This window comes from Mesoplodon bidens (assembly GCF_964165515.1).
Source record: "Mesoplodon bidens genome assembly, chromosome: 11".
NCBI classification, from domain to species: domain Eukaryota; kingdom Metazoa; phylum Chordata; class Mammalia; order Artiodactyla; family Ziphiidae; genus Mesoplodon; species Mesoplodon bidens.
In genome coordinates this window covers 47,280,899-47,306,199 of record NC_138167.1, presented here as the reverse complement: position 1 = coordinate 47,306,199, position 25,301 = coordinate 47,280,899, and the positions used below count along the sequence as shown (strand labels likewise).

The 25,301-nt window shown below is 39.1% G+C and overlaps 1 protein-coding gene and 1 pseudogene across 3 annotated transcripts in view; one reads left to right on the top strand and one right to left on the bottom strand.

Moving 5' to 3' along the window:
- The window catches only part of SPATS2 (spermatogenesis associated serine rich 2), a 129,720-nt gene that overhangs the window by 35,038 nt on the left and 69,381 nt on the right, over nt 1–25,301 (top strand). For both annotated transcript variants that reach the window (XM_081248026.1, XM_081248027.1), the window contains exon 2: nt 20,055–20,325. In XM_081248026.1, coding sequence (XP_081104152.1) covers nt 20,301–20,325 — 25 coding nt within the window. In that variant the 5' untranslated portion in view covers nt 20,055–20,300. The remainder of the gene's footprint in view (nt 1–20,054; nt 20,326–25,301) is intronic.
- Nucleotides 10,173–18,476, bottom strand: LOC308625737 (protein ripply3-like; annotated as a pseudogene). The gene is made up of 3 exons: nt 18,473–18,476; nt 10,695–10,967; nt 10,173–10,573 (listed from the first exon to the last, which is right to left on the bottom strand). The product of its transcript is annotated as a protein ripply3-like (transcript).

Genomic DNA, 25,301 nt, shown 5'->3' with positions numbered 1-25,301 from the left:
AACTCTGGGTAATACTCTATTTCATTCATTCCTTTATTGTCAGACTGCTCAGTTGAATAGGTAAAGGGTTTGGCTGCCACTTTCCCACCACCTGCTCTCATTAAACCCCTGCATTCTGATATACCATAATTTTCCCCTGAATCTGAAACAGCACCCTCCCAATCAGACTCACACAAGGCTTAGAATGTAGTAGGCATTCAGTGAATATTAGTTGAATAATGAATGAAATGAGAAGCTTTAGAGTACTATCACTGAGGGCTCTCTAATGCTTTCGATCAATGCTTTTAAAGAAATCTGGTAAGAAACCATTATGCCGGAATTCAGTCTAACTGGATGCTAATGTATAACAAGAATTTTTTTTTTCAGAAACCCGTGGTTTGTATCAGATTCCAGAAAGAAATTTTACTAACTGTGTTTGAGAGAAAGTTTAACTCTCAAGGCAAATTTATTAGCAAAAGCATCTTTTCTGTTTTCTTCTATCAAGAGCACTCAGACTGTTGTTTCTCCAGTTCAGTGATACTCAGACCTTGGTCCTTGAGCCCCAGGTAGTCCTTTCAGCAACTGTCTTCTTCTAAGACCTTTATTGTATTAACCAGACTATGCTGAGATAGGGTAACTATGCTGCCATTTTGTTAACAATAATAGCTAATATGGCACCAGAGGCATATTCTTTTATTTTTTTTATTTATTTAATTTATTTTTGGCTGTGTTGGGTCTTAGTTGTGGCATGAAGGATCTTTTGTTGTGGCGCGCGGGCTTCTCTCTAGTTGTGGCGTGTGGGTTTTCTCTCTCTAGTTGCGGTGCATGGACTCCAGAGCACGTGGGCTCTGTAGTTTGCGGCACATGGCATGTGGGATCTTAGTTCCCGGACCAGGGATCGAACCCCCGTCCTCTGCATCGGAAGGTGGATTCTTTACCACTGGACCACCAGGGAAGTCCTGGCATATTCTTTTAAATATAGCATCTCAGCTTTGGTGAATTTGATTTCTCTTTTGCCATTTTAATAAGTAGACTTCTTTACAGTTAATTTTTTTTTTTTTTGGCCATGCGTCTGGTGGCATCTTAGTTCCCCAACTAGGGATGGAACCCATACCCCCTGCAGTGAAAGTGCGGAGTCCTAACCACTGGACCCCCAGGGAATTCCCTACAGTTAAAATTTTAGCTTTATCTATCTAGTAGATAGTATTAGTTTGCCAAAAGTAATTAGAGCAAGCTTTCTTGGATTATAGTAGAAGTCTTCTTATTCAATACCATCCAATCTTACACAGTTTACTATTAACTGAAAAAGTTGGTTAAAGCAAGATATAAAAATGATACATACATATCATAAGCATTTTATTTTTGCTTAAAACAAATAAATGTACATTTGTTCACCAGTCTTTTGATATATTACGTTATGAGTCTGCTGATGAGAGTTCTTCATCTATTTGGCATTAATTGCACCCCGTGATGCATTGCTTACAACTTCCAATTACAGTTTTTCTAAGTGGAGTGAGAACTCTTAAAGACTTGAAGCAATGAGTATAGACTCCTGCTAGATTTCTAATTTTTCCCCAAGGTTATTTATGTCTCACCCACACTTCAGTTGAGGATCGGGTTTTTTTTTTTTAAATTATTTATTTGGTTGCACAGGGTCTTAGTTGCTGCACATGGGCTCCTTAGTTGTGGCATGCGAACTCTTAGTTGCAGCATGCATGTGGGATCTAGTTCCCTGACCAGGGATCGAACCCGGGCCCCCTGCATTGTGAGCACGGAGTCTTATCCACTGCGCCACCAGGGAAGTCCCGAGGACGGTTTTTCAAATGATTTATATTCAGTCTTCCAGAGCCTTCAACTTAGTTCTCAAAGAAATAGCAACTTTTCTTACATTCGTAGTTCATTAATGTATTTCGTATTTCATTACAATCATGTAATTGAAATTATGGACACAACTGGAATTAAGTAGGTTTGAGAACAAATACATCAGACTCAGTATAGTATAGGGGGAGCAGAAATGCCCCAATGTCAGTGTTACCTGTTAGCTGCCAGTGTTCAGCCAGGGATATTGGTCAGTGCCTGGCAGAGGGAATGAAGAGTATCAGTTAAATTGCGCCATTAAGAGGCAAAAGGATGTCTTTAGTTTATTTTCTTTTTTGTTAAAGTTTTATGTACTATACATAAAGTAAAATACAAAATGCTTAAGGGTACAACTAGATGAATTTTTTCACAGTGAACAGACCTGTATAATAAGTACTCAGATCATGATAATAGAATAGTACCAGGATCCTAGAAGCCTTCCTGTACCCTGACCCAGTTTCTTTCCCACTACTATTGTGACCTCTATCACTATTGATTGGTTTGGCTTATGTATGAACTTCATATAAATGGAATCATACAACATACACTCTTTTGCATCTGACATTTTTCTCTTAGCATTGGTTTTTTTTTAACATCTTTATTGGAGTATAATTGCTTTACAATAGTGTGTTAGTTTCTGCTTTATAACAAAGTGAATCAGCTATACATATACATATATCCCCATATCTCCTCCCTCTTGCGTCTCCTTCCCACCCTCCCCATCTCATCCCTCTAGGTGGTAACAAAGCACCGAGCTGATCTCCCTGTGCTATGCGGCTGCTTCCTACCAGCTATCTATTTTACATATGGTAGTGTATATATGTCCATTAGCATTGGTTTTGAAATTGATGCATGTTATGTCAGTAGCTCGTTCTTTTTCTGTATTGCAGTATATAGTATTCTGTTCTGTAAATATATCACAATTTATTTATTCATTCTGTCATTGATAGATGTCTACGTTTGTTTCTAGTTTTGGACTCTTAAAAATAGTGCTGCTATAAACATTCTTGTACATGTCTCTGGTGCACATATACGTGCATTTTGTTGAGCATATACTTAGGAGTAGGACATCTGGTTGTAGGATATGCTTATGTTCAGCCTTAGTAGATTTTACTAAATAGATTTTTACACTCCCACTCACAGTGTGTGAGAATCAGTTATTCCACATCCCTCGATGGCCCTTTAAAAAAAAACTTTAGCATGTAGGGTTTTTTTTTTTTTTGCAGTACGCGGGCCTCTCACCTCTGTGGCCTCTCCCGTTGTGGAGCACAGGCTCCGGACGCGCAGGCTCAGCGGCCATGGCTCACGGGCCCAGCCGCTCCGTGGCACGAACCCGCGTCCCCTGCATCGGCAGGCGAACTCTCAACCACTGCGCCACCAGGGAAGCCCACCATGTAGTTATTTTTATCATTTTGTTTATGTCGTGTATTTGGTTTTAAAAAGTATCATATAGAATATTCATGAACTCACCATTTAACCTGAGAAGTTTAATATTGAATACTGACAGTCTTACATGTTCTCCTCTAGCCTTTCAAGGTAAATACTATTCTAATTTTTTTTTTTACTCTTTCCATTGCCTTTTCAAAAAATAGTTTTATCAGGTGTATATGTGTGTCTAAATAATATGTTGTCTAGTGTTAGTTGTATTTAGTTTTTTTTTTTTAAAGAATATGTGTATGCAGTCTGGGAATTGATTTTCTTTTTCTTTTTTTAATGCTTTACATTATATTGCTAAGATTTATCTATATTGTTGTGTACAGTTGTAATAGTTGACTCATTTTTCTCTGCCATATAATACTTCATTTAGTGGATTCATCACAGTTTATTCATTTCCTGTTGATGACATTTGGGTTGTTTCCATTTCTTACTGTTATGAATTCTACATGTTTTCTGGTGTGCCATGAGCAAGAATTTCTCTTGGTTCTTAGGAATGTAATCTCTGGGTCATAGGATTGATAAATGTTCTAGTTTACAAAATAATGCCTATATTCCAAAGAAGTTATACCAATTTATACTCCTATCATCAATAGATTAGAGATGAGAGCCTTTTCATTATGAGAGAATTTAAAATTATAACCTCAGTTACCTTTAGAGGTAGTTACTATTTACATTTTCTATTTTTTGCCTGTGTTTGGTAACGTGTTTTTTAAGAAATTTGTTACTTATGTTTTCAAATGTATTGACATAAGGTTGTCTCTATTTTTGTCTTGTATTTTAATGTCTGTAAGACCTATACTTTCTAAAAAAAATTCCTGATATTGATAATATTAATATTTGTGCTTTCGTGCTTTTTTTTCTTTTTCCCTTTTTCTTTTAGGAGTTTCTTGCTGGGTCAAGCAATCAATTTTTTCTTTCATAATTTTTTTCTTATTGCATTAAAATTTTAAAAAATCATGGTAAAATACACATAACATAAAATTGACCATTTTAACCATTTTAAAGTGTACAGTTCAGTGATGTTAAGTACATTCACATTGTTGTACAACTATCACTACCGTTCATCTCCAGAACTTTTTCATCTCCCCAAATTGAAACTCTGTACCATTAAACAATAATTCCTCATTCTCCTACCCCACAGCACCTGGCAACTTTGTCTCTATGAATTTGACTACTCTAAGTACCTCATATAAATAGAATCATATAGTATTTGTCTTTTTTGTGACTGGCTTATTTCACTAAGCATAATGTCCTCAAGGTTTATCCATATTTTACTATGTGTCAAGTATTGGCACATAGTAATTTATCTTAAATACTTATTAATTAATCAGTTAATAATTTTTTCAAGTTAGAAGGTGTATTAGAAATCACTTTTTCTATATGCATGAAATTTTCCTTTATGGATTAGAATCAGTGAATATAGCTCTTAATTGCCTTATTTTGTTTTTGCCTAATAGCTGCCTCCATTCCCTTGTGCTGTTTGTGCATCTGTGCTTTGGGGAGATGGGAGGAATGGAGTTGACATGTGTGTGGAGGGGGTGAGGATTAAATGATCAGTATTGTTTAAAACCATTATTGAAGAATTTATACAGCTGAGGATAATTTGGCTTGACTGGGCTTGGGTTACAGCCACCTGCATGAGGAGGAGGGTACCGACAACTCACCACGCAGCTGGCGGTGAAATAGGAAAAGACAAGCTTGTATGTATTCCTGCTCTGCTCCTTTTGAGCCCCCTCTACTCCCACACTTAGAGCTGCCACTGATGACTCATGTTAAGCAATTTGGAGGGTCCTGTGTCTTTTAATAGTAGTAAGAGGAGTTGTGCTGTCACATGGTTTCTGGTTTTCCACTTAGAATGTATTTTAAATTTCCAGAAATTCTATTTTATTCCAATTTCCAATTCTGTGTTGTTCCAATTCAAGGTTTATATTTATAAAAAGGAGTTTATTGGTTTTTCTACATGAAAATTCCATTTTCCAAATTAAAATTTTTGGTGATCAGACCTTATAATTATGGGAGTTTTGGGGTTAGAATGACATATGGATTGGAAAGTTAGTGCCAGTGAATAAAGACTTTGTTGAGAAAACAGACTTATGGAAGTGTCTCACATTCACCTTTTTGACCTAAGGAAATCATCTCCTTTGTTCCTAATTATTTTTTAGAATATATCATTGCATTACTTTGGGTCTCTCTCCTTTTTCTTTTTTTTCTTCTCCTTTTTCATATTCCTTTATAAAGCTAATGAGAATAATTATTGGCAAACTGATGATATTGTGGAATAAGAACTCTTGGTTACTTTCTCATAACCAAAACCTTTAAAAGTCAGGAAAAATATTTTTATTTTGAACTCCCCATTTTCTTGTTTTTGGTTATTATTCTGCAGGTCTAGAAGTTAGTGTTTGTAGGTTCTTACTGACACATTTCTTGAACCCGTTGATTGGATTTCTAAGTTGAAACAAATGTTATTTAGGTTAAACTGAGGGTTTTCAGCTTTGGTTTAATTTACTAGGAAGGAATCTTTTTTTAAAAAAGCATTACAATTTTTTTGAATAGATAAGATGCTTGTATGGTTCTAATGCCAAAATAGAAAAAGGCTGATTAAAAAGTCTTTCTTACCCTTGTTTCCTATTTTTTCAGTTTCCATTCCTCAACAGATCATCACTGTTGCTAGTTTCTTGTTTATCCTTCCAGATATACAATATTTATGTATATATGATAGTATAAATATATTCTCCCCATCATATTCATTTAACAATATATCATATCAATACGTAAAAGAACGTTCTCTTTCCTCAAGACCATTTGCATAGTATCTCATTGTATGAATAAACCATAATTCATTAACCTAGTGTTCCATTGATGGACAATTAAGTTGTTTCCAATCTTTTGCTCTAATAAATATTATTTCATTTGATAACCTTGAACATACCTTTCCACACATTTGCAGATATGCTTGTAGGGTAAATTCCTAGAAATTATTTTGCTGGGTCAAATAGTATATATATTAAAAAAAATTTTTTGATATAAATTTATTTATTTATTTATTTTTGGCTGTGTTGGGTGTTCACTGCTACGCCCGGGCTTTCTCTAGTTGTGGCGAGCGGGGTCTGCGCTTCGTTGTGGTGCGCGGGCTTCTCATTGTGGTGGCTTCTCTTGTTGTGGAGCATGGGCTTCAGTAGTTGTGGCTACTTGGGCTCAGTAGTTGTGGCTCGTAGGCTCTAGAGTGCAGGCTCAGCAGTTGTGGCGCACAGGCTTAGTTGTTCCGTGGTATGTGGGATCTTCCCGGACCAGGGATCAAACCCGTGTCCCCTGCATTGGCAGGCAGATTCTCAACCACTGCACCACCAGGGAAGTGCCTGTATTTAAAATTTTGATAACTACTGTCTAGTTGTTTTTCATAGGTATTGTACAAATTTACATTCTCACTTAGATATGAGGTAGCCTGTTTTCTCCATAGCCTTACTACCAGCGTGTGTAATCATTTTGGACATTTGTCAGGGTAAAAAAGTGTTTTAGTAGTTTCAGAGTGCATAAAATAGGCTAAGTATTTTTTAATCTAAGTATAAACATACAGTCCTCCCTCAGTATCTGCTGAGGATTGGTTCCAAGACCCCCCACAGATACCAAAATCTGCAGATGCTCAAGTCCCTTTATATAAAATGGCATAGTATTTGCATATAACCTAAACATTTCCTCCTGTATATTTTAAATCATCTCTAGGGTACTTATAATACCCAAAACAATGTAAATGTTATGTAAATAGTTGCTGGCGTGTGGCAAAATCAAGTTTTTCTTTTTGGAACTTTTTGGATTTTTTTTCCCTTGAATATTTTTGATTTCGGTTGGTTGAATCTGAGAATGCAGAAACTGCAGATATGGAGGACTGGACTGTACATGGTATAAGAAGTCAAATAGTGGGCTTCCCTCATGGCGCAGTGGTTAAGAATCCGCCTCTCAATGCAGGGGACATGGGTTGGAGCCCTGGTCTGGGAAGATGCCACATGCCACGGAGCAACTAAGCCTGTGCACCACAACTACTGAGCCTGCGCTCTAGAGCTTGCGAGTCACAACTACTGAGCCCAAGTGCTGCAACTACTGAAGCCCACACGCCTAGAGCCCATGCTCCACAACTAGAGAAGCCACCGCAATGAGAAGCCCATGTACCACAATGAAGAGTAGCCCCTGCTCACTGAAACTAGAGAAAGCCTGTGTGCAGCAACGAAGACCCAACACAGCCAAAAATAAAAATAAATAGGGGCCTCCCTGGTGACGCAGTGGTTGAGAGTCTGCCTGCCAATGCAGGGGACGCGGGTTCGTGCCCCGGTCTGGGAAGATCCCACATGCCGCGGAGCGGCTGGGCCCATGAGCCATGGCCGCTGAGCCTGTGCGTCCGGAGCCTGTGCTCCACCACAGGAGAGGCCACAACAGTGAGAGGCCCGTGTACCGCAAAAAAAAGTAAATAAATTAAAAATAAATAAAATAAATAAATTTATTTTAAAAAAAGAAGTCAAATAGTATCACAAAGCTTATAATAATTTAAAAAAAAAAAGTCTTCTGCTTTCTCTGCCCTCTCCCCGACGATTCCCTATTCTAGCTGTCCATGGGTAATTACGACCATTTATTCTGGTATTAAATTCCGTATTTCTTCATAGCATGGCTGTACTGACTTTTTAATCTTTTTAGGGGCAATCCTATTATGGAAGATGAGCATTTAGTTTTCTTATGTTTCCTCCTTCCTCATCTGTCCTTCCTTTTTCCCTGGTTCTATTCATAGGTACATTTTGTAACAATCTGTATTTTCAATTTAAAATAACTCTAAGTACCTTTGTGTACAGCCCAGTTTACCTTTTATTTGCTGGTGTTGTCAGGTCCTTATAATGCATGGCAGTGTGAAAAGTTATATACCCCAAGACTTGAAAATTATACCTGCTATATCTTTAGAGTACTTTGGATCATTCTGATTTCCTAATTGTACATCACCTAAATTTGATGGATTTGCCATTCTAAAGCTCTAACAATACCTGAAATTATGACCTACTGCTAGTAACCCATAGTCTTGGTAAAGTTCCCATTAGTTTTTGTTAAGTAACTTGTATAATCTGTGATTCTTAAAACCTTTTAGTTTTAGGAGACACATCTTTCATTGCAGTTAATATCAGCCAATGTTTATTGGCTGGTTGTCAATAAGTGTCAGGCATTCTTTTAAGTGCTACATCTGTAGGAACTCATTTAAACCATATAACAGTCCTGTGAGGAAGATGCTAGCATTATTTGCATCTTACAGATAAAGAAATGGAGACACAGAGAAGATAAGTAGCTTGCTTGTAGTCATTTAGCTAGGAGACGGTGGAGCTGGGATGGGAACGCAGGCAGTCTGGCTTTTAAGCCCTCACTTATCAACTCGCTATACTGCATCTATACTAAGGCTATATATTCACCCTCAGTGGAGCATGTGCTTTGGCTTGGATTTCCATGAGCAGTGATGGATTTATGCTAATCCATCCACATTTAACATTTTTCATCTCTTTTTCTTTCCAAATCAGTATATTCCTGAAAATTAAGAAAAAATTAAAATATGTAATATAAAATTTACCATCTTAGCCATTTTTTTTTTTTTTGCGGTACGCGGGCCTCTCGCTGTTGTGGCCTCTCCCGTTGCGGAGCACAGGCTCCAGATGCGCAGGCTCAGCGGCCATGGCTCACGGGCCCAGCCACTCCACGGCATGTGGGATCTTCCCGAACCAGGGCACGAACCCGTGTCCCCTGCGTCGGCAGGTGGACTCTCAACCACTGCGCCACCAGGGAAGCCCCATCTTGGCCATTTTTAAATGTACAGGTCAGTAGTGTTAAGTATATTGACAAAGTTGTTGAACAGATCTCTAGAAATTTTTTGTCTTGTAAAATGGAAAATCTCTGCAGGCATCCCTTCATTTTTTTGCACTTTGCTTTATTGTACTTTGCAGATATTGCATTTTTTACAAATTGAAGGTTCATGGCAACCCTTCATTAAGCAAATCTCTCAGTGCCATTTTTCCAGCAGCATTGCTCACTTTGTTGTCTCTGTGTCACATTGTGAGAATTCTCCCAATATTTCAAACATTTTCATTTTTACTGTATTTGGTTTTTTTTGTCTCTCCAAATATTTATTTCAAGTAGAACTAGGAAGACAACCAAATGTAAAATAGTTAAGTAAAAAACCTTGATGAATACACTCATTTGGTCATCAAAATATGAAAAGCTGAAAATAATATTACATTAGGTACCTTGATTGAAAACAGTGTTATTCTATTCAAATAATAAGCCCAAAGCAGTCCCCACCTAAGAGTTAAAGCTTGTCTCTCTATTCATACACACGGCCCTTAGACAAGAATCATATATGTTTTTATCCAGAATGGTCCCTGCACCCAAATCCTTGTCTTTTTATTTTTGTTACTTTTATGGAAATTATTCAGTGTGTTTGTGTGTTTTTCATAAATATTTTTTTTTTCAGAATGCCACTAAGCAACCACATCAACCTTGGACAATATCTGAATCATTTTTACAAAAGTGGAAATAGCCAAATAAAGGGTCTCAGGTTAAGTGAGGGGCATGGGTGAGTTATTAATCGATATGGACTAATTTGTCATTTGATCAGCAGTGACATTGCTGAACATGCTTTGAAAGTTGGCCCCACCTGATAACAACCCATGTGGACACAAACCTATTGGTCCTAGAATCCTTTCTCAAAGGTATAAATGAGGCACAAAGAATCACTAGTAGAAGGATGAGTAAAAGATGAGTCTTTGCCAGAGTCGGGTGCTGGCCAGAGAAAGTCAAGTCCTTGTATACCCAGTTGAAAGGCAAAGTGTCCTGGCGAGGCAGTCCCCAAGGGCTGTCCCGCAGGGCACATGTGAGATGGATCTGGTGTAGGAGAGACAGACTTATTGGGATGAAGGGCACCCAGCATCCTCCGGAGAGTCAAGGTTGGGGAGCAGACCCTTACCACCAAGGCCACTGCAGACTCCGGGTTGCCGTCCTGGGTTTGTCAGCCGGTCTCTGCCCTTTCCTCCTGGGCTGTCTTCCGCCTCCTGGCACTGAAGGTCAGAGGGCTGGGTTTCTTCTTCCTGCTCCTCATCTGAATCTGACTCATCACTGTAGAGGTGAGTGGTGGCTTGCACAGGGAAACTGGCCAACACCTTCTGCCCAGAATTCTGCAGATACTCTTGATGCTTAGAAAGAGGTAAATAAAGTCTTACAGGATGCTGAAACCCAAAGGCCCCCACTTCGATCCAAAGGTTTGTTGGTCACCTCCAGGCTCAAGCTTAACAGTATTTGATAAGCTCCTCTACCTCTTACTGTTGTCATGATGTCCCAAGCACTGTGAGGGAGCCCAAGATGGAAAGATGAGTCGGACACAGTCCCCCAGTTCATGCATTTTAAATCTCACTTCTAGTTCTGGTGGGCTCAGCATCCTGGAGGGTCAGGATCCAAGGTCTCTATGGTGTTTGGCTCTTGGGCCCTCGAGGTGGCGGTGGTCCCCGGGGACCATCCCCCAGGGCAGTGACAGATGCGTCCCCGCGCCTCCCGGGCTCCGGCGGCCACCTCAGGTCTGATGGTGCCCTTGGAGCCCGCGCCCCTCCAGCGGCGCGCACAACCGGCCTCGCCTTTAACCAGTCTGGCGAGGGCACTCACCCTACTGTATTTGTTATGGTGATCTGTGATCAGTGATTTTTGATGTTACCACTAATTGTTTTGGAGCGCCACAAACCACGCCCATATGGGAGGCAAATTTAATGGATAAATGTTGTGTGTGTTCTGACTGCTCCACCAACTGGCCATTCCCCTGTCTCTCTCCCTCTCCTCAGGCCTCCCTATTCCCTGAGACACAACAGTACTGAAATTATAAGCATATTTTGTTTTATTGTGTTCTACTTTATTACACTTCACAGATAATTGCATATTTTATTTTATTTTTTACAAATTGAAGGTTTGTGGCAATCTTGCATTATCAGATGATGGTTAACATTCTTTTAGCAATAAAGTATTTTTAAATTAAGGTATGTACATTTTTTTAGACATAATGCTATTGCACACTTAATAGACTACAGTATAGTGTAAACATAACTTTTTTTTTTTTTTTTTTTTTTTCTTTTTGCGGTACGCGGGCCTCTCACTGTTGTGGCCTCTCCCGTTGCGGAGCACAGGCTCCGGATGCGCAGGCCCAGCGGCCATGGCTCACGGGCCCAGCCGCTCCGCGGCATATGGGATCCTCCCAGACCGGGGCACGAACCCGTATCCCCTGCATCGGCAGGCGGACTCTCAACCACTGCGCCACCAGGGAGGCCCAACATAACTTTTATATGCACTGGGAAACCAAAAAAATTTCTGTGACTTGCTTTATTGCGATGTTCACTTTATTGCGGTGGTCTGGAACTGAACCTGGAGTATCTCCAAGGTATGCCTGTACCTATGAAATCACAATATCGCATTTCCCTCTCCCTACAGCCCCTGGCATCCACCATTCTACTTTCTGTTTCTATGAATTTCACTACTTTAGATACCTCATATAAGTGGAATCTTACAATATTTTTCTTTTTTATGACTGAAACTTCATTTAGCATAATGTCCTCAGGGTTCATTTACATCGCGGCATGTATCAAGATTTCCTTCTTTTTAAAGGCCAAATAATATTCCATTGTATGTATATGCCACATATTGTTTATCCAGTCATCCATCAATGGACATTTGGGTTGTTTCCACCTCTTGTCTATTATATTGATAAATAGTGCTACGGTGAACATGGATGTGCAAATATTTCTTCAACATCCTGCTTTCATTTCTTTTGGATATATACCCGGAGGTGGGATTGCTGCATCTTATGGTAGTTCTATTTTTAAATTTTGAGGAAGCTTCATATTATCTTCTATAGTGGCTGCACCATTTTATATTCCCACCAGTAGTGCACAAGAGTTCCAATTTCTCCACATCCTCAGCAACACTTATTTTCTGGGTTTTGTGTGTGTGTGTGTGTATGTGTGTGTGTGTGTGTTTGTGTTGTTGGTTTTGGTAGCAGCCATCCTAATGGGTATGAGATGATATCTCATTGTGGTTTTGATTTGTGTTTCTCTAATGATGAGTGATGTTAAGCATCTTTTCATGTGTTTTTTGGCCATTTGCATATCTCCTTTGGAGAATGTCTGTTCAAGTTCTTTGCCCATTTTTAAGTTGGTCATTTATTTTTCTGTTGTTAAGTTGTAGGGGTTCTTTATATCTACTGGATATTAACCTCTTATCAGATAAATGATTTACAAATATTTTCTCCCATTCCATAGATTGCTTTTTCACTCCGTTGATTATTTCTGTTGATGTATAGAAGTTTTAAATTTTCACATGGTCTTGTTTGTCTATTTTTGCTTTTTTAACTGTGCTTTTGGTGTCATATTCAAGAAATCATTGCCAAATTCAATATCATGAAGCTTTTCCTCTGTGTTTTCTTCTAGGAATTTTAGATCTTATGTTTAGGTCTTTAATCCATTTTGAGTTGGCTTTTGTACATGGTGTAAGTGATGGGTCCAGCTTCATTCTTTTGCATGTAGATATCCAGTTTTCCAAACATCATTTGTTGGAGAGACTATTCTTTCCCCATTGAGTGGTCTTGGTGCCTTTGTTAAAAATTATTTGACCATACATGTGACAGTTTATTTCTGGGCTCTGTATTCTATTCCATTCATCTAAATTCAGTCTTTATGCCAATACCATACTGTTTTTTGGGGTTTTTTTGGCCGCGTTGGATCTTCATTTGCTGCATGTGGGCTTTCTCTAGTTGCGGCGAGTGGGGGCTACTCTTTGTTGCGGCGCCCAGGCTTCTCATTGTGGTGGCTTCTCTTGTTGTGGAGCACGGGCTCTAGGCGCGCGGGCTTCAGTAGTTGTGGCCCACAGGCTTAGTTGCTCTGAGGCATGTGGGATCTTCCCGGACCAGGGGTCGAACCCATGTCCCCTGCATTATCAGGCGGATTCTTAACCACTGCGCCACCAGGTTAAGTCCCCAAAGTCTACTTTAGATTAGTACTAGTTTAATTCTATAAGATAGCTTGTCTTTCCCCCTCCTTTGTGCAGTTATTGTCATATATATCATCTGTATTTGTTATAAACCCAACAATACAGTGTTGTTATTACTGCTTTATACGATCTTGTCTTTTAAATAATTTAAGAGAATAATTTTTTTATTCTTTTTTTATTGGAGTATAGTTGCTTTACAGTATTGTGTTAGTTTATACTGTACAGAGAAGTGAATCAGCTATACGTGTGTGTATATTTATATATAGGCCCTCTTTTTTGGATTTCCTTCTCATTTAGGTCACCACAGAGCATTGAGTAGAGTTCCCTGTGCTATACAGTACGTTCTCATTACTTATCTATTTTATACATACTATCAATAGTCAGCCTCAATTTCCCAATTCATCCAACCCCCTGCCCCCATTTGCCCCTTGGTATCCATACGTTTGTTCTCTACGTCTGGGTCTCTATTTCTGGTTTGTAATTAAGATCATCTATACCAATTTTTTTCAGATTCCACATATATGCGTTAATATACGATATTTGTTTTTCTCTTTCTGACTTCACTCTGTATGAGAGAATAAAATTTTTAAAATGCATTCTTTTATATTTACCCATATATTTACTTTTTCCAGTGCTCTTCATTTCTTTGTGTAGATTCAAGCTACCAGCTGATGTCAGTGGATTCTCTAAGTTATTGGGGATGTCTTTATTTCACCTTCAGTTTTGAAAGACAGTTTAGCTATCTGGATACAGAATTCTTGCTTGACAACATTTCCTTTCAGCATTTTGAATATGTCATCTCGCTGCCTTCTAGCCTCCCTTGTTTCTAATGAGAAGTTAGCCACTAGTTATATCTTTGCTTCCCTGTAAATAATAGGTTGTTTTTTTCTTACTACTCCCAAGATTTTCTGTTTGGGGCTTTCATCAATTTTACTACATGTCTAGGTACAGATTTCTGTGTTTTTGTAGTTGTGGTTCATTGAGCTTCTTTTTTTTTTTTTTTTTTTTTTTTTTTGCGGTACGCGGGCCTCTCACTGTTGCGGCCTCTCCCGTTGCGGAGCACAGGCTCCGGACGCGCAGGCTCAGCGGCCATGGCTCACAGGCCCAGCCGCTCCGTGGCATGTGGGATCTTCCCGGACCGGGGCACGAACCCGTGTCCCCTGCATCGGCAGGCGGACTCTTAACCACTGCGCCACCAGGGAAGCCCCATTGAGCTTCTTAATGTGTAGATTAATTTAAAAAATCAGTTTGTATTATTTTTGGTCACTTTCTATCCTTTCTCTCCACTTCTTCTGGAACTCCTAATTTGTGTATGTTGGTACAGTTGTTCCACAGGTCTTTAAGGCTCTGTTTGTTTTTCTTTATTCTTTTCTCTCTCTTCAGATTAGATAATTTCTATTGCTCTTTCTTCAGGTTTATTTTTTATTCTGCTCTAGTATTCAACTCTAGAGTTCCATTTGGCTCTTTTTTTATGATTTCTGCTTTTTGTTGAGATTTTCTATCTGTTTAAGGCATTGTTCATATAATTTTCTGTAGTCTTTTAAAGCACTTTGATGTCTGTGTTTGCTAAGTCTGGCATTGAGCCTACACAGGGATGTTTGCAATCACATGGGGTCTTTTTTCCCTTCTCAGTTTGGGTCACAGTTTCTTGCATCTTTACATCTCATAAATTTTTGTTGAAACTGTGGACATTTTACATAATATGTTGTAGCAATTTTGGATTCTGATTTTTTTCCCTTTTGAGGGTTGTTGTTGCTTTGTTATTATTGTTGTTTTTTAAGTAACTTGCCTGGACTCAATCTGTAGAATCTTTCTCCTTGGTGTGTGACTGCTGATATCTGCTCAGTTTTGGTTTTGTTTTTTTAATTTCTGTTTTAATTTTTAAGTTTGGCTTCCTGGAGTGACACCTGTATCTGCATTGCTTAGTGGTCAGTTAATGATTGGTCAAAGATTGTGCTAAACACCTTGAGCCAGTAAGGCTTCCTCTCTCTGCTGATCATTGTGTGTGTTGGGGAAGCTCCTTCAAAGTTCAGACAGTTTGGGCTTCCCTGGTGGCACAGTGGTTGAGAGTCCGCCTGCCGATGCAGGGGACACAGGTTCGTGCCCCGGTCCGCGAAGATCCCACATGCCGCGGAGCGGCAGGGCCCGTGAGCCATGGCCGCTGAGCCTGCGCGTCCGGAGCCTGTGCTCCACAACGGGAGAGGCCACAACAGTGAGAGGCCTGCGTACCACAAAAAAAAAAAAAAAAGTTCAGACAGTTTAAAAGTCTGCCCTAACTTTTACTTTCCACTGGGCCCTTTTGTGTCTTTTCTGCCTGTGTATGCAGGCTCCTGGTGGATGGACCCTTTCCAATCTCTCCAGTGCAGATGTGTAGAGCATTTATCAAGGTCCCTTAAGTTTCGTTTCCAGATTTCCTTTTTTAATTTCTATCTAGTCTGCTGGTCCATTGCTTGCACTATGACAGCAACCTCAGGCTAGCTGAGCCCTTGGTCTTGCTTTTTCATTTGCCACCAAGAATGCACACTCTTACTGACAATGCAGTTAGGCGTGGGGTTTTTCTGTGCTTTGCTTTAAATCAAGTCAGTCCTCTCTGTCAGTGAAGCTGCTGGTTTTCATGGCTTTCGCCACCTTGGTAGAACTACCTTTCCCACTGACTTCTGGGGATGGGAGTAGCTTTAGGCAATAATGCCACAGACTCTCTCTGTTCTTACCCCAAGTTCAGTAGTTTCTCATGAATAACCACAGAGAAGGTAACATTTGAGAAAAGACCTGAAGGAGGTGAGGAAGTATTCCATGTAGATATCTAGGGGAAGAACATTCCTGGCATAGGCAACACCTTAAGGCCCTTAAGGTGAGAACATATCTAAGTTATAAAAGGGACAGTAAGGAGGCCAGTGTGGCTGGTGTGGAGTACCTAAGAGGAAGAGTAGTAGGACGTGAGGTCAGAGAGATAAAGCGAGGATGGGGACAGGGTGTTAGAGCAGATAAGACCTTTTAGGCCACTCTAAGGACTCTGCCTTTTACCTTGAATGAAATGGGGAACTGCTGGAGGGATTTGAACAGTGGAGTTGGGACATAATGTTTTATAATTTTAAAAGCAGCTATGTGAAATAGAAGCCAGAGAGTGGCAGAATAGAAGGCTCAGGATGCCAGTTAGGAGACTATTGCAGTCTTGATTATAGCAATGCAGGTAAGAAATGATTGTGGCTTAGATAAGGGTGGTAACAAGTGGAGATGGTAAGAAGCGGTCCAGTTCTGGTGTATGCAAAAGGTAGAACAGATACGATTTCTTCTGATGGATTGGCAGTGGGGAGTGAATGATACTGGTCCCTTATTTTAAGGGAATTTTCCTGTATATTATCTGTGAATGTTTTTTCTGTTCCCTTTATTGAGTCCTATGTTTTTTGAGTTTATTATATTTATTCTAATTATCCTTAGATTGGATCATTTTTATGTTCTAATATTATCTTCTAATTGCTTTAATATGGTTTTATTTTTAATTCTGAAAGCCTTTCTCCACTCCATTCATTCTGTTTTCTCTGTATCTCTTCTGTTTCTTGCTATTTCTGATATCTTATTGAATCTTTAATTGTGGTGTTTTGTTTTTCAGGTTTTCTTCAGCTTTGCAGACATCTTTCTTTTCATTCTATTTATTCTTAATCATTCTTTCATTTATTTCCTAGCTCTTATTTTATGGTATCTAAATTCTTTTTTTTTTTAATTAATTAATTTATTTATTTTTAAGATTCAGTGGTTTTTTAATAAATTTATTTATTTATTTATTTTTGGCTGTGCTGGGTCTTCGCCTCTGTGCAAGGGCTCTCTCTAGTTGTGGCAAGCAGGGGCCACTCTTCATCGCGGTGTGCGTGCGCGGGCCTTTCACTGTCGCGGCCTCTCTTGTTGAGGAGCACAGGCTCCAGACGCACAGGCTCAGTAGTTGTGGCTCACGGGCCTGGTTGCTCCACGGCATGTGGGATCTTCCCAGACCAGGGCTCGAACCTGTGTCCCCTGCATTAGCAGGCAGATTCTCAACCACTGCGCCACCAGGGAAGCCCTATTTGTTTTATTTATTTGTTTTTTTGGCTGCGTTGGGTCTTCATTGCTGTGCATGGGCTTTCTCTAGCTGCTGTGAGGGGGGACTACTCTTCGTTGTGGTGCGAGGGCTTCTCATTGCGGTGGCTTCTCTTGTTGTGGCACACGGGCTGTAGGCGTGTGGGTTTCAGCAGTTTTGGCGTGAGGACTCAGTAGTTGTGGCTCACAGGCTCTAGAGTTCAGGCTCAGTAGTTGTGGCACATGAACTTAGTTGCTCCGTGGCATGTGGGATCTTCCTGGACCAGGGCTTGAACCTAGGTCCCCAGCATTGCCAGGCAGATTCTTAACAACTGCACCACCAGGGAAGCCCTGTATCTAAATTCTTATTTGAAGTATTCAAATAAGTGTTCAAGGGAGAATCTGCTTTTGGTTTTGTGGGATTAGATTGTTTTCCAGGTTGGGTTCTTCATCTGCTGCGTAGTAATTTCTTCTCTCTCATTGTCTTTCTCCTTTGTTATTGGAGATTTGATAGTTGCTGTGTCATTTTTATTGATCTTCTTTATGTTTTATGTGGAACAGTTCTGTTTATAACCTTTTGTTTGACAGAGATCGTTGAAATATCCTTGGTATGTTTCCCACCTAATTTGAGACCTATCCCCACCCAATCTTGCTTATCAGCTATGGTTAGTGGTTGATTGTTGCTTTCATCCTCTTTTCAAGCTAAGGGCATGAAGATAGAGAAGAGCTTGCCATTGAAGAGTTTAATCATTTTTGGTGATTTGAATTCTGTTCTTTTTCCTAAAATCTCATAAAATGTTTTCTATCAGGCCTACTTTATCCAGTGGTAAATTCCATGTATTAACATAAGCTTTGGCAGATTCTCCCAATGTGGCTTAATACCCTGGAAGATGACAAACCCCAGAGGTTCAGCCTCCTTTTCCTGAGGTCCCATAGTGGTTTATAGAGTATTTTCCCCCCACACACACTGTGCGGCTTGTGGGATCTCAATTCCCCGACCAATAATTGAACCCAGGCCCATGGCAGTGAAAGCGCGGAGTCCTAACAACTGGACCACCAGGGAATTCCCTAAGAGGCTCTTACTCTTGATGGATTTTTTTAAAAAACTTACCCATGACTATCCCTTTCATTCTCCTCCTTCCACATTGGAAAGTATTTCATATAAGGTCACTCTCATTTCCTTCTTGGATTGCATTTTTTAAAATGTTTATCCTATCAGGTGTCCAGGTATAAGAGTTCTATGATCCTCCTCATGCTTTCTTTACCCAGAAATCTTGGACATGTATTTTTTTTTTATTTTTTAATTTCTTTATTATTTGGCTGCGTTGGGTCTTCGTTGCTGCACACAGGCTTTCTCTAGTTGCAGCAAGCGGGGGCTACTCTTGGTTGTGGTGCGTGGGCTTCTCACTGCAGTGGCTTCTCTTGTTGCGGAGCACGGGCTCTAGGCACACGGGCTTCAGTAGTTGTGGCACGTGGGCTCAGTAGTTGTGGTTCGTGGCTCTAGAGCGCAGGCTCCGTAGTGTGGCGCGTGGACTTAGTTGCTCCGCAGCATGTGGCATCTTCCCAGACCAGGGCTCGAACCCGTGTCCCCTGCATTGGCAGGCGGATTCTTAACCACTGCACCACCAGGGAAGTCCCTGGACATGTTTTGTTTTGTTTTGTTTTTTTAATATATTTTTTTTATTTAACAAATTTAATCAGTTATACATATACATATGTTCCCATATCCCCTCCCTTTTGCGTCTCCCTCCCGCCCTCCCTATCCCACCCCTCCAGGCGGTCACAAAGCACCGAGCTGATCTCCCTGTGCTATGCGGCTGCTTTCCACTAGCTATCTACCTTACATTTGGTAGTGTATATATGTCCATGCTGCTCTTTCGCTTTGTCACAGCTTACCCTTCCCCCTCCCCATATCCTCAAGTCCATTCTCTAGTAGATCTGTGTCTTTATTCCTATCATACCCCTATGTTCTTCATGACATTTTTTTTTCTTAAATTCCATATATATGTGTCAGCATACAGTATTTGTCTTTCTCTTTCTGACTTACTTCACTCTGTATGACAGATTCTAGGTCCATCTACCTGTTACGTTCCTTTTTATGGACACTTAGGTTGGGGATAAGATTTTGAGTTAGATACAAGCTAAGAAGAATAAGAAAACATGCTTTCTGAACTAAGAAGATGGTTTGATTCTAAGATTAAAGTTTCTTAAAGGGCAAAATATTGCTTTTTTTTAAGGTTTATAGTGATTTCTAATTTTTTGAGAAACTTTTTTTTTAAATGAAGTATAGTTGATTTAAAATGTGTTAATTAAAATATTGCTTTTTATAACTATATTCTTTCTAGAGTACTTTCTTTTAATAACTAGTTTCATTTAGAAAAAGTATAAAATAGGGCTGCCCTGGTAGCGCAGTGGTTGAGAGTCCGCCTGCCGATGCAGGGGACGCGGGTTCGTGCCCTGGGAAGATCCCACATGCCGCGGAGTGGCTGGGCCCGTGAGCCATGGCTGCTGAGTCTGCACGTCCGGAGCCTGTGCTCCACAACGGGAGAGGCCACAACAGTGAGAGGCCCGCGTAACGCCAAAAAAAAAAAAAAAAGAAAAAGTATAAAATAAAGCCTGTGGATATCTCTTAGAAATTTTGTACAACTGTTACTGTAATAGTGAATATGTGTGTGTGTGTGTTTTCCCCCCAGAATCTCCCTGGAAAAAGAGACATGAATGTCTGCAATGAGATTTCCTGACAAGAAGTTGGTACAAGAGAAGAAAAGGAGATCGACAGCTAGTGAACAGAATTTCGAATAACCAGGATTTTTATATTTGTCACCTCCAACTACAGCCTTCTGTTGCCTGTTTTTAAATCAGAGATCACTACAATCAGAACCAAGACGAGGCAAAAGGATACTTTTCTCCTGTATTTTTTGAGATTAAAAAAACCTGAAATGTCTAGGAAACAAAACCAGAAGGGTAAGATTCCATGTGGGCATAAATTGTTAAAAGCACAGTTGTGGAGTATTGTTCACCATTTCTATCTGTACATAGTTTTGAGTGTTTTGAGTGATGTTATGCTTTTCCTCACCTAGTGCAATACTACTGATAGTTATAACTTATCTTTCTGTCATGACTGCAATTAATTTTAGAAGAGTATGGAACACTCACAGCTTTATCTGTTGTGCCTTTAACTACCTAAGGATTTGTGGATATTAGATTATAGCTTTTTGTGTTACTAGTTTGGGAATTAATTCATATAACAATTGCTTTCTACTCTTATAAACTTATTAATATACTTTTAGGAAAGCCAAATGCATCTTGAAAGTGCACTTTTTGGAGAGTGAACATATGTTATAAGGGGTAGGAGATAACTTACTACAGGATATTCTATATCCTGTGAGTTGATGTTTCTTCGGAGGCAGGAAATGAAGCAAGAGTAAATGCTTCTAGTCATCGATTCCTTCTTTAGCTTTCCTTCTGGGATTATGACTCTAGCTTTTTGTATAAAGTAAAATATAAGTTGCAAAGAGTCAAGAAATATCAAGAGTAGTTATAAGGAGGAAGGGACAACAAAGACTATGAAGTCACTTTTTCAGCTTTCCAAGAATAGCTGCGAAAATGTAAAGGGACAAATAGCACTAGAACTGTCACACATAACTGGAATATGTTTGTTAAAAGAATGACCATAGCTATCCTGGATTTTTTTCCGCTCACTCAATTTAATTTTCAATTTAAAGTTAATGTTCTTTAATTCAAAACAAAGCTGTAGACCCAGGTCTCACGTTAAATATGAAGGAAATGCTTTAAAAATTTTTTTTAATTGAGTATAGTTTATTTACAATGTTGTGTTAGTGTCAAGTGTACAGCAGAGTGATTCAGGTATATACAGACACACACACACACACACACATGCATACCTACTATTCTTTTCCATTAGGTTATTATAAGATATTGCGTATAGTTCCCTGTGCTATAATTAGGTCCTGTTGTTTACCTGTTTCATAGGTATAGTAGTGTATATCTGTTAATCCCAAACTCCTAATTTATCTCTCCCCACCACTATCCCCTTTGGTAACCATAAGTTAGTTTTCTACGTATATGAGTCTATTTATGTTTTGTAAATAAGTTCATTGTATCATTTTTTTAGATTCTACATATAAGTGATATCATACGCTATTTGTCTTTCTCTGACTTAACTTCACTTAGTATGATAATCTCTAGGTCCATCCATGTTGCTGCAAATGACATTATTTCATTCTTTTTTTAATGGCTGAGTAGTATTCCATTTGTGTGTGTGTGTGTGTGTGTGTGTGTGTGTGACATCTTTTTTATCCATTCATCAGTTGATGGACATTTAGGTTGAAGGAAGTGCTTTTAAACTTAATTTTGACTGGCCAAATCAAAAATCTCATTATAAGAAAACAATATAGGGCTTCCCTGGTGGCGCAGTGGTTGAGAGTCCGCCTGCCGATGCAGGGGACGCGGGTTCGTGCCCCGGTCTGGGAGGATCCCGCGTGCCGCGGAGCGGCTGGGCCCGTGAGCCATGGCCGCTGGGCCTGCGCGTCTGGAGCCTGTGCTCCGCGGCGGGAGAGGCCACAACGGTGAGAGGCCCACGTACCGAAAAGAACAAAAAAAAAAAAAAAAAAAAAAAAAAAAGAAAACAATATACCACAGCTCCTTGTGGTTTTGAAAGCTGTAGTTTCGTTGTATAGAAAACCTGTATAAAGAAAATCTGAGATCTAAGGAATGGTTAGATTACTAAAGAAGCTGAACTCTTCTGTGGAGTGAGATTTATCAACTGAAAAGTTTTTAAAATTTCATCTAAAAAGTTTAACATTTAATTTTTCCTTAAAAAGTTAACTTCAGATTGCTTTGACCTTTTAAAAACTATAGTCTTTGTTTATTTCATGCCTGTGTTGTTCCAGAGCTATAAAAAAAGTATCATTGCTTTCTATAACTGCTATCCAGTTGCTGTAAAATGAATATAAATTTTAGATCACATCGTAGGCATTAAGTGCTAACAAATTTCGATTGAATGTAGCCCAGATTTACACTTAGTTGAAACAAAAGAAAGCTTATATGTTGTTAGGACGTTCTCTGAAACAAATATATACATATATATAACTGATATTTGAACCCCCCAAAATACAAAATATTTATAAAATTCTATCTCATTTAATTCATTTATATATTTAAAATTTCATAGTTTTGGGTTTTATTAGTCCAAATAATTATACTGACTATCAGCTTAGTTAAAATACATTAAAAATATAGATACTATGGTAGTTTCTGTTCTCTAGTGACAACTCATTTACTAAGTGTCATTTTGTAATGAGTTATGTTTTTATTCCACAGTAGACCATGTTTCCATAGTTTCCTATATCAGTAATACTGGTAAATTTCTTATTTAATGAAATATTTAGTGGAGTTAAACTTGTATGCCTTAAATTAAGGTCAATTTCAGCTGCAGCTATTGATTGCTCCAAGCCTTTTAGCCAACACTTAGCAGAAGTCAGATCAGTGCTTCTCAAAGTATGATCTGTGAACTAGAGAAATATTTTAAAATGGAGACTGTTTAGAAACTTTTTTTTTATATGGACCATTTTTAAAGTCTTTATTGAATTTATTGCAATATTGCTTCTGTTTTATGTTTTGTTTATTTGGCCGCGAGGCATGTGGGATCTTAGCTCCCCTTCCAGGGATTGAACCAGCACCCCCTGTATTGGAAGGTGAAGTCCCAACCACTGGACCCCCCAGGGAAGTCCCTAGAAACTCTTTTATAGTGATTTGACAGTGCCGTAACATCCAAACCCTTTCAAAACAGTTTTATTGAGGTATAATTTAAATACTATAAAATTCATCAGTTATAAATGGACAATGTTATTATTTTTAGTAAAAAAAAAATTTTGGCCTCGCCATGAGGCTTACAGGATCTTAGTTCCCCAAGCAGGGATTGAACCCAGGCCCTCAGCAGTGAAAGCACTGAGTCCTAACCACTGGACTGCCAGGGAATATCCTGGTTTTAGTAAATTTATACAGTTGCGCAACCATCACCACAATACTATTTTTAAAACACCTTCCTCACCCCCAAAAGTTTACTCTTACCTGTTTACAATCAATTCCTGCTTTCAACCCTAGGCAAACACTGATCTACTTTCTGTGTCTTTAGCTTTGCCTTTTCTAGAGATTTCATATAAACAGATTAATACAATATGGTTTTGTGTCTGGTTTCTTTCACTCAGTGCAATGTTTTTGAGGTTCCTTAATGTTTTTTAATGTATCAGTAGCTTGCCCCTTTTTACTGCTGAGTAGCGTTAAGGCATAAAAAGGAAAAACCCTGTTTCTTTTTACACTCTGCTACTCATGATGTTTGTGTGACCAGAAGTGTGGATGTTCTTCCCACATTGACCAATTCTCTGATACCAGCTGGGTGTCCCTACAATCCAATTCAATTCTGACACTGTCTACTTGGAGTTAGCGTTAGATCCCGCAGGTTAAGGGCTCAGTCCCTCAAGACTGCTCCCACTTCAGACACCAGTCACGAGTAGTGGATTCCCAAGTTATCCACCCCTCTGTCCAGCTTGGCTACAAACGGGTGGTTTCCACGACTCCCTCCTCAGGTTCAGTAATTTGCTATAATGCTCACAGAACTCAGGGAAACACTTACTACTTTTACTGGTTTATATACATAAAAGAGAATGTGATAAAGAATACAGATGAACAGCCAGATGAAGAGGTATATAGGGTGAGGTATGGAAGGGTCCCCAGTGCAGGAGATTCTGTCTCCATGAAGTTGAGGTGTACTACCCTCCTAGCACATGGATGGGTTCACTAACCTGGAAGCTCTCTGAACCCCATACTTCAGAGAAATTTTTCAAGGTTTTATCACATAAATGTGATTGAGTATTATTAACTCATCTCTAACTCCTCTCTTTTCCCTTACCCAACGGATGGGGGTGGGGTTGAAAGTTCCAAGCCTTAATTATGGCTTGATCTTTCTGGTGACCATGCCCCCATCCTGAAGCTGTCCAGGAACCCACCAAGTTGCTTCATTAGAACTAAAGACACTCCTATCACACAGGAAATTTCAAGGCATTTATGATCTCTTAGGAACTGGAGTCAAATACCAAATATTAGAACAAAAGATGCTCCTAGCACCTTTATTGCTTAGGGAGTTACAAAGGTTTTAGAAGTACTTAGCCAGGAACTGGGGATGAAGACCAAAATATTTATTTCTTATTATACTACAATATCACAGGTTATATCACATTTTGTTTATCCATTTACCAGTTGATTATTCATTTGGATTATTTCCAGTCTTGACTATTATGAATAATTATAAATTAAGAACATTTGCTTACAAGTCTTTGTGTGGACATGTTTTTGTTTCTCTTGGAGAAATACCTAGGAGCAGAATTGGTTAATTTTCAAAGAAATTGCCATGCCAGACTGTTTTCCAAAGTGGCTGACCATTTTATAATCCCACCAGCAATAGATGTTGGTTTTGGATGCTTCATATCCGTGCCAACATTTGGTATGGTGTCTTTTTTATTATAGCTATTTTACTAGGTGTGTACTGATATTTCATTGTGGTTTTGATTTGTACTTCCTTAATGACTAATAATGTTGACTATTTCTTCATGTGATTATTAGCCATTTGTATATCTTTTTGGGTGAAGTGTCTATTTAAATTCTTTATTCATTTTTACAAACTGGGTTGTAGGTCTTCTCCCCCACCACAATTTTTTTAATTGAGGTATAGTTGATTTATAATATTATATAAATTTCAGGTGTACAACATAGTGATTCACAATTTTTAAAGGTTATACTCCATTTATAGTTGTAAGAACTTTTTATTCTGAATACAAGTCCATTATCAGGTACATGATTTGCAAATATATTTATATATTTTCCCAGTCTGTGATTTGTTTTTTCATTTTCTTAATGGTGTC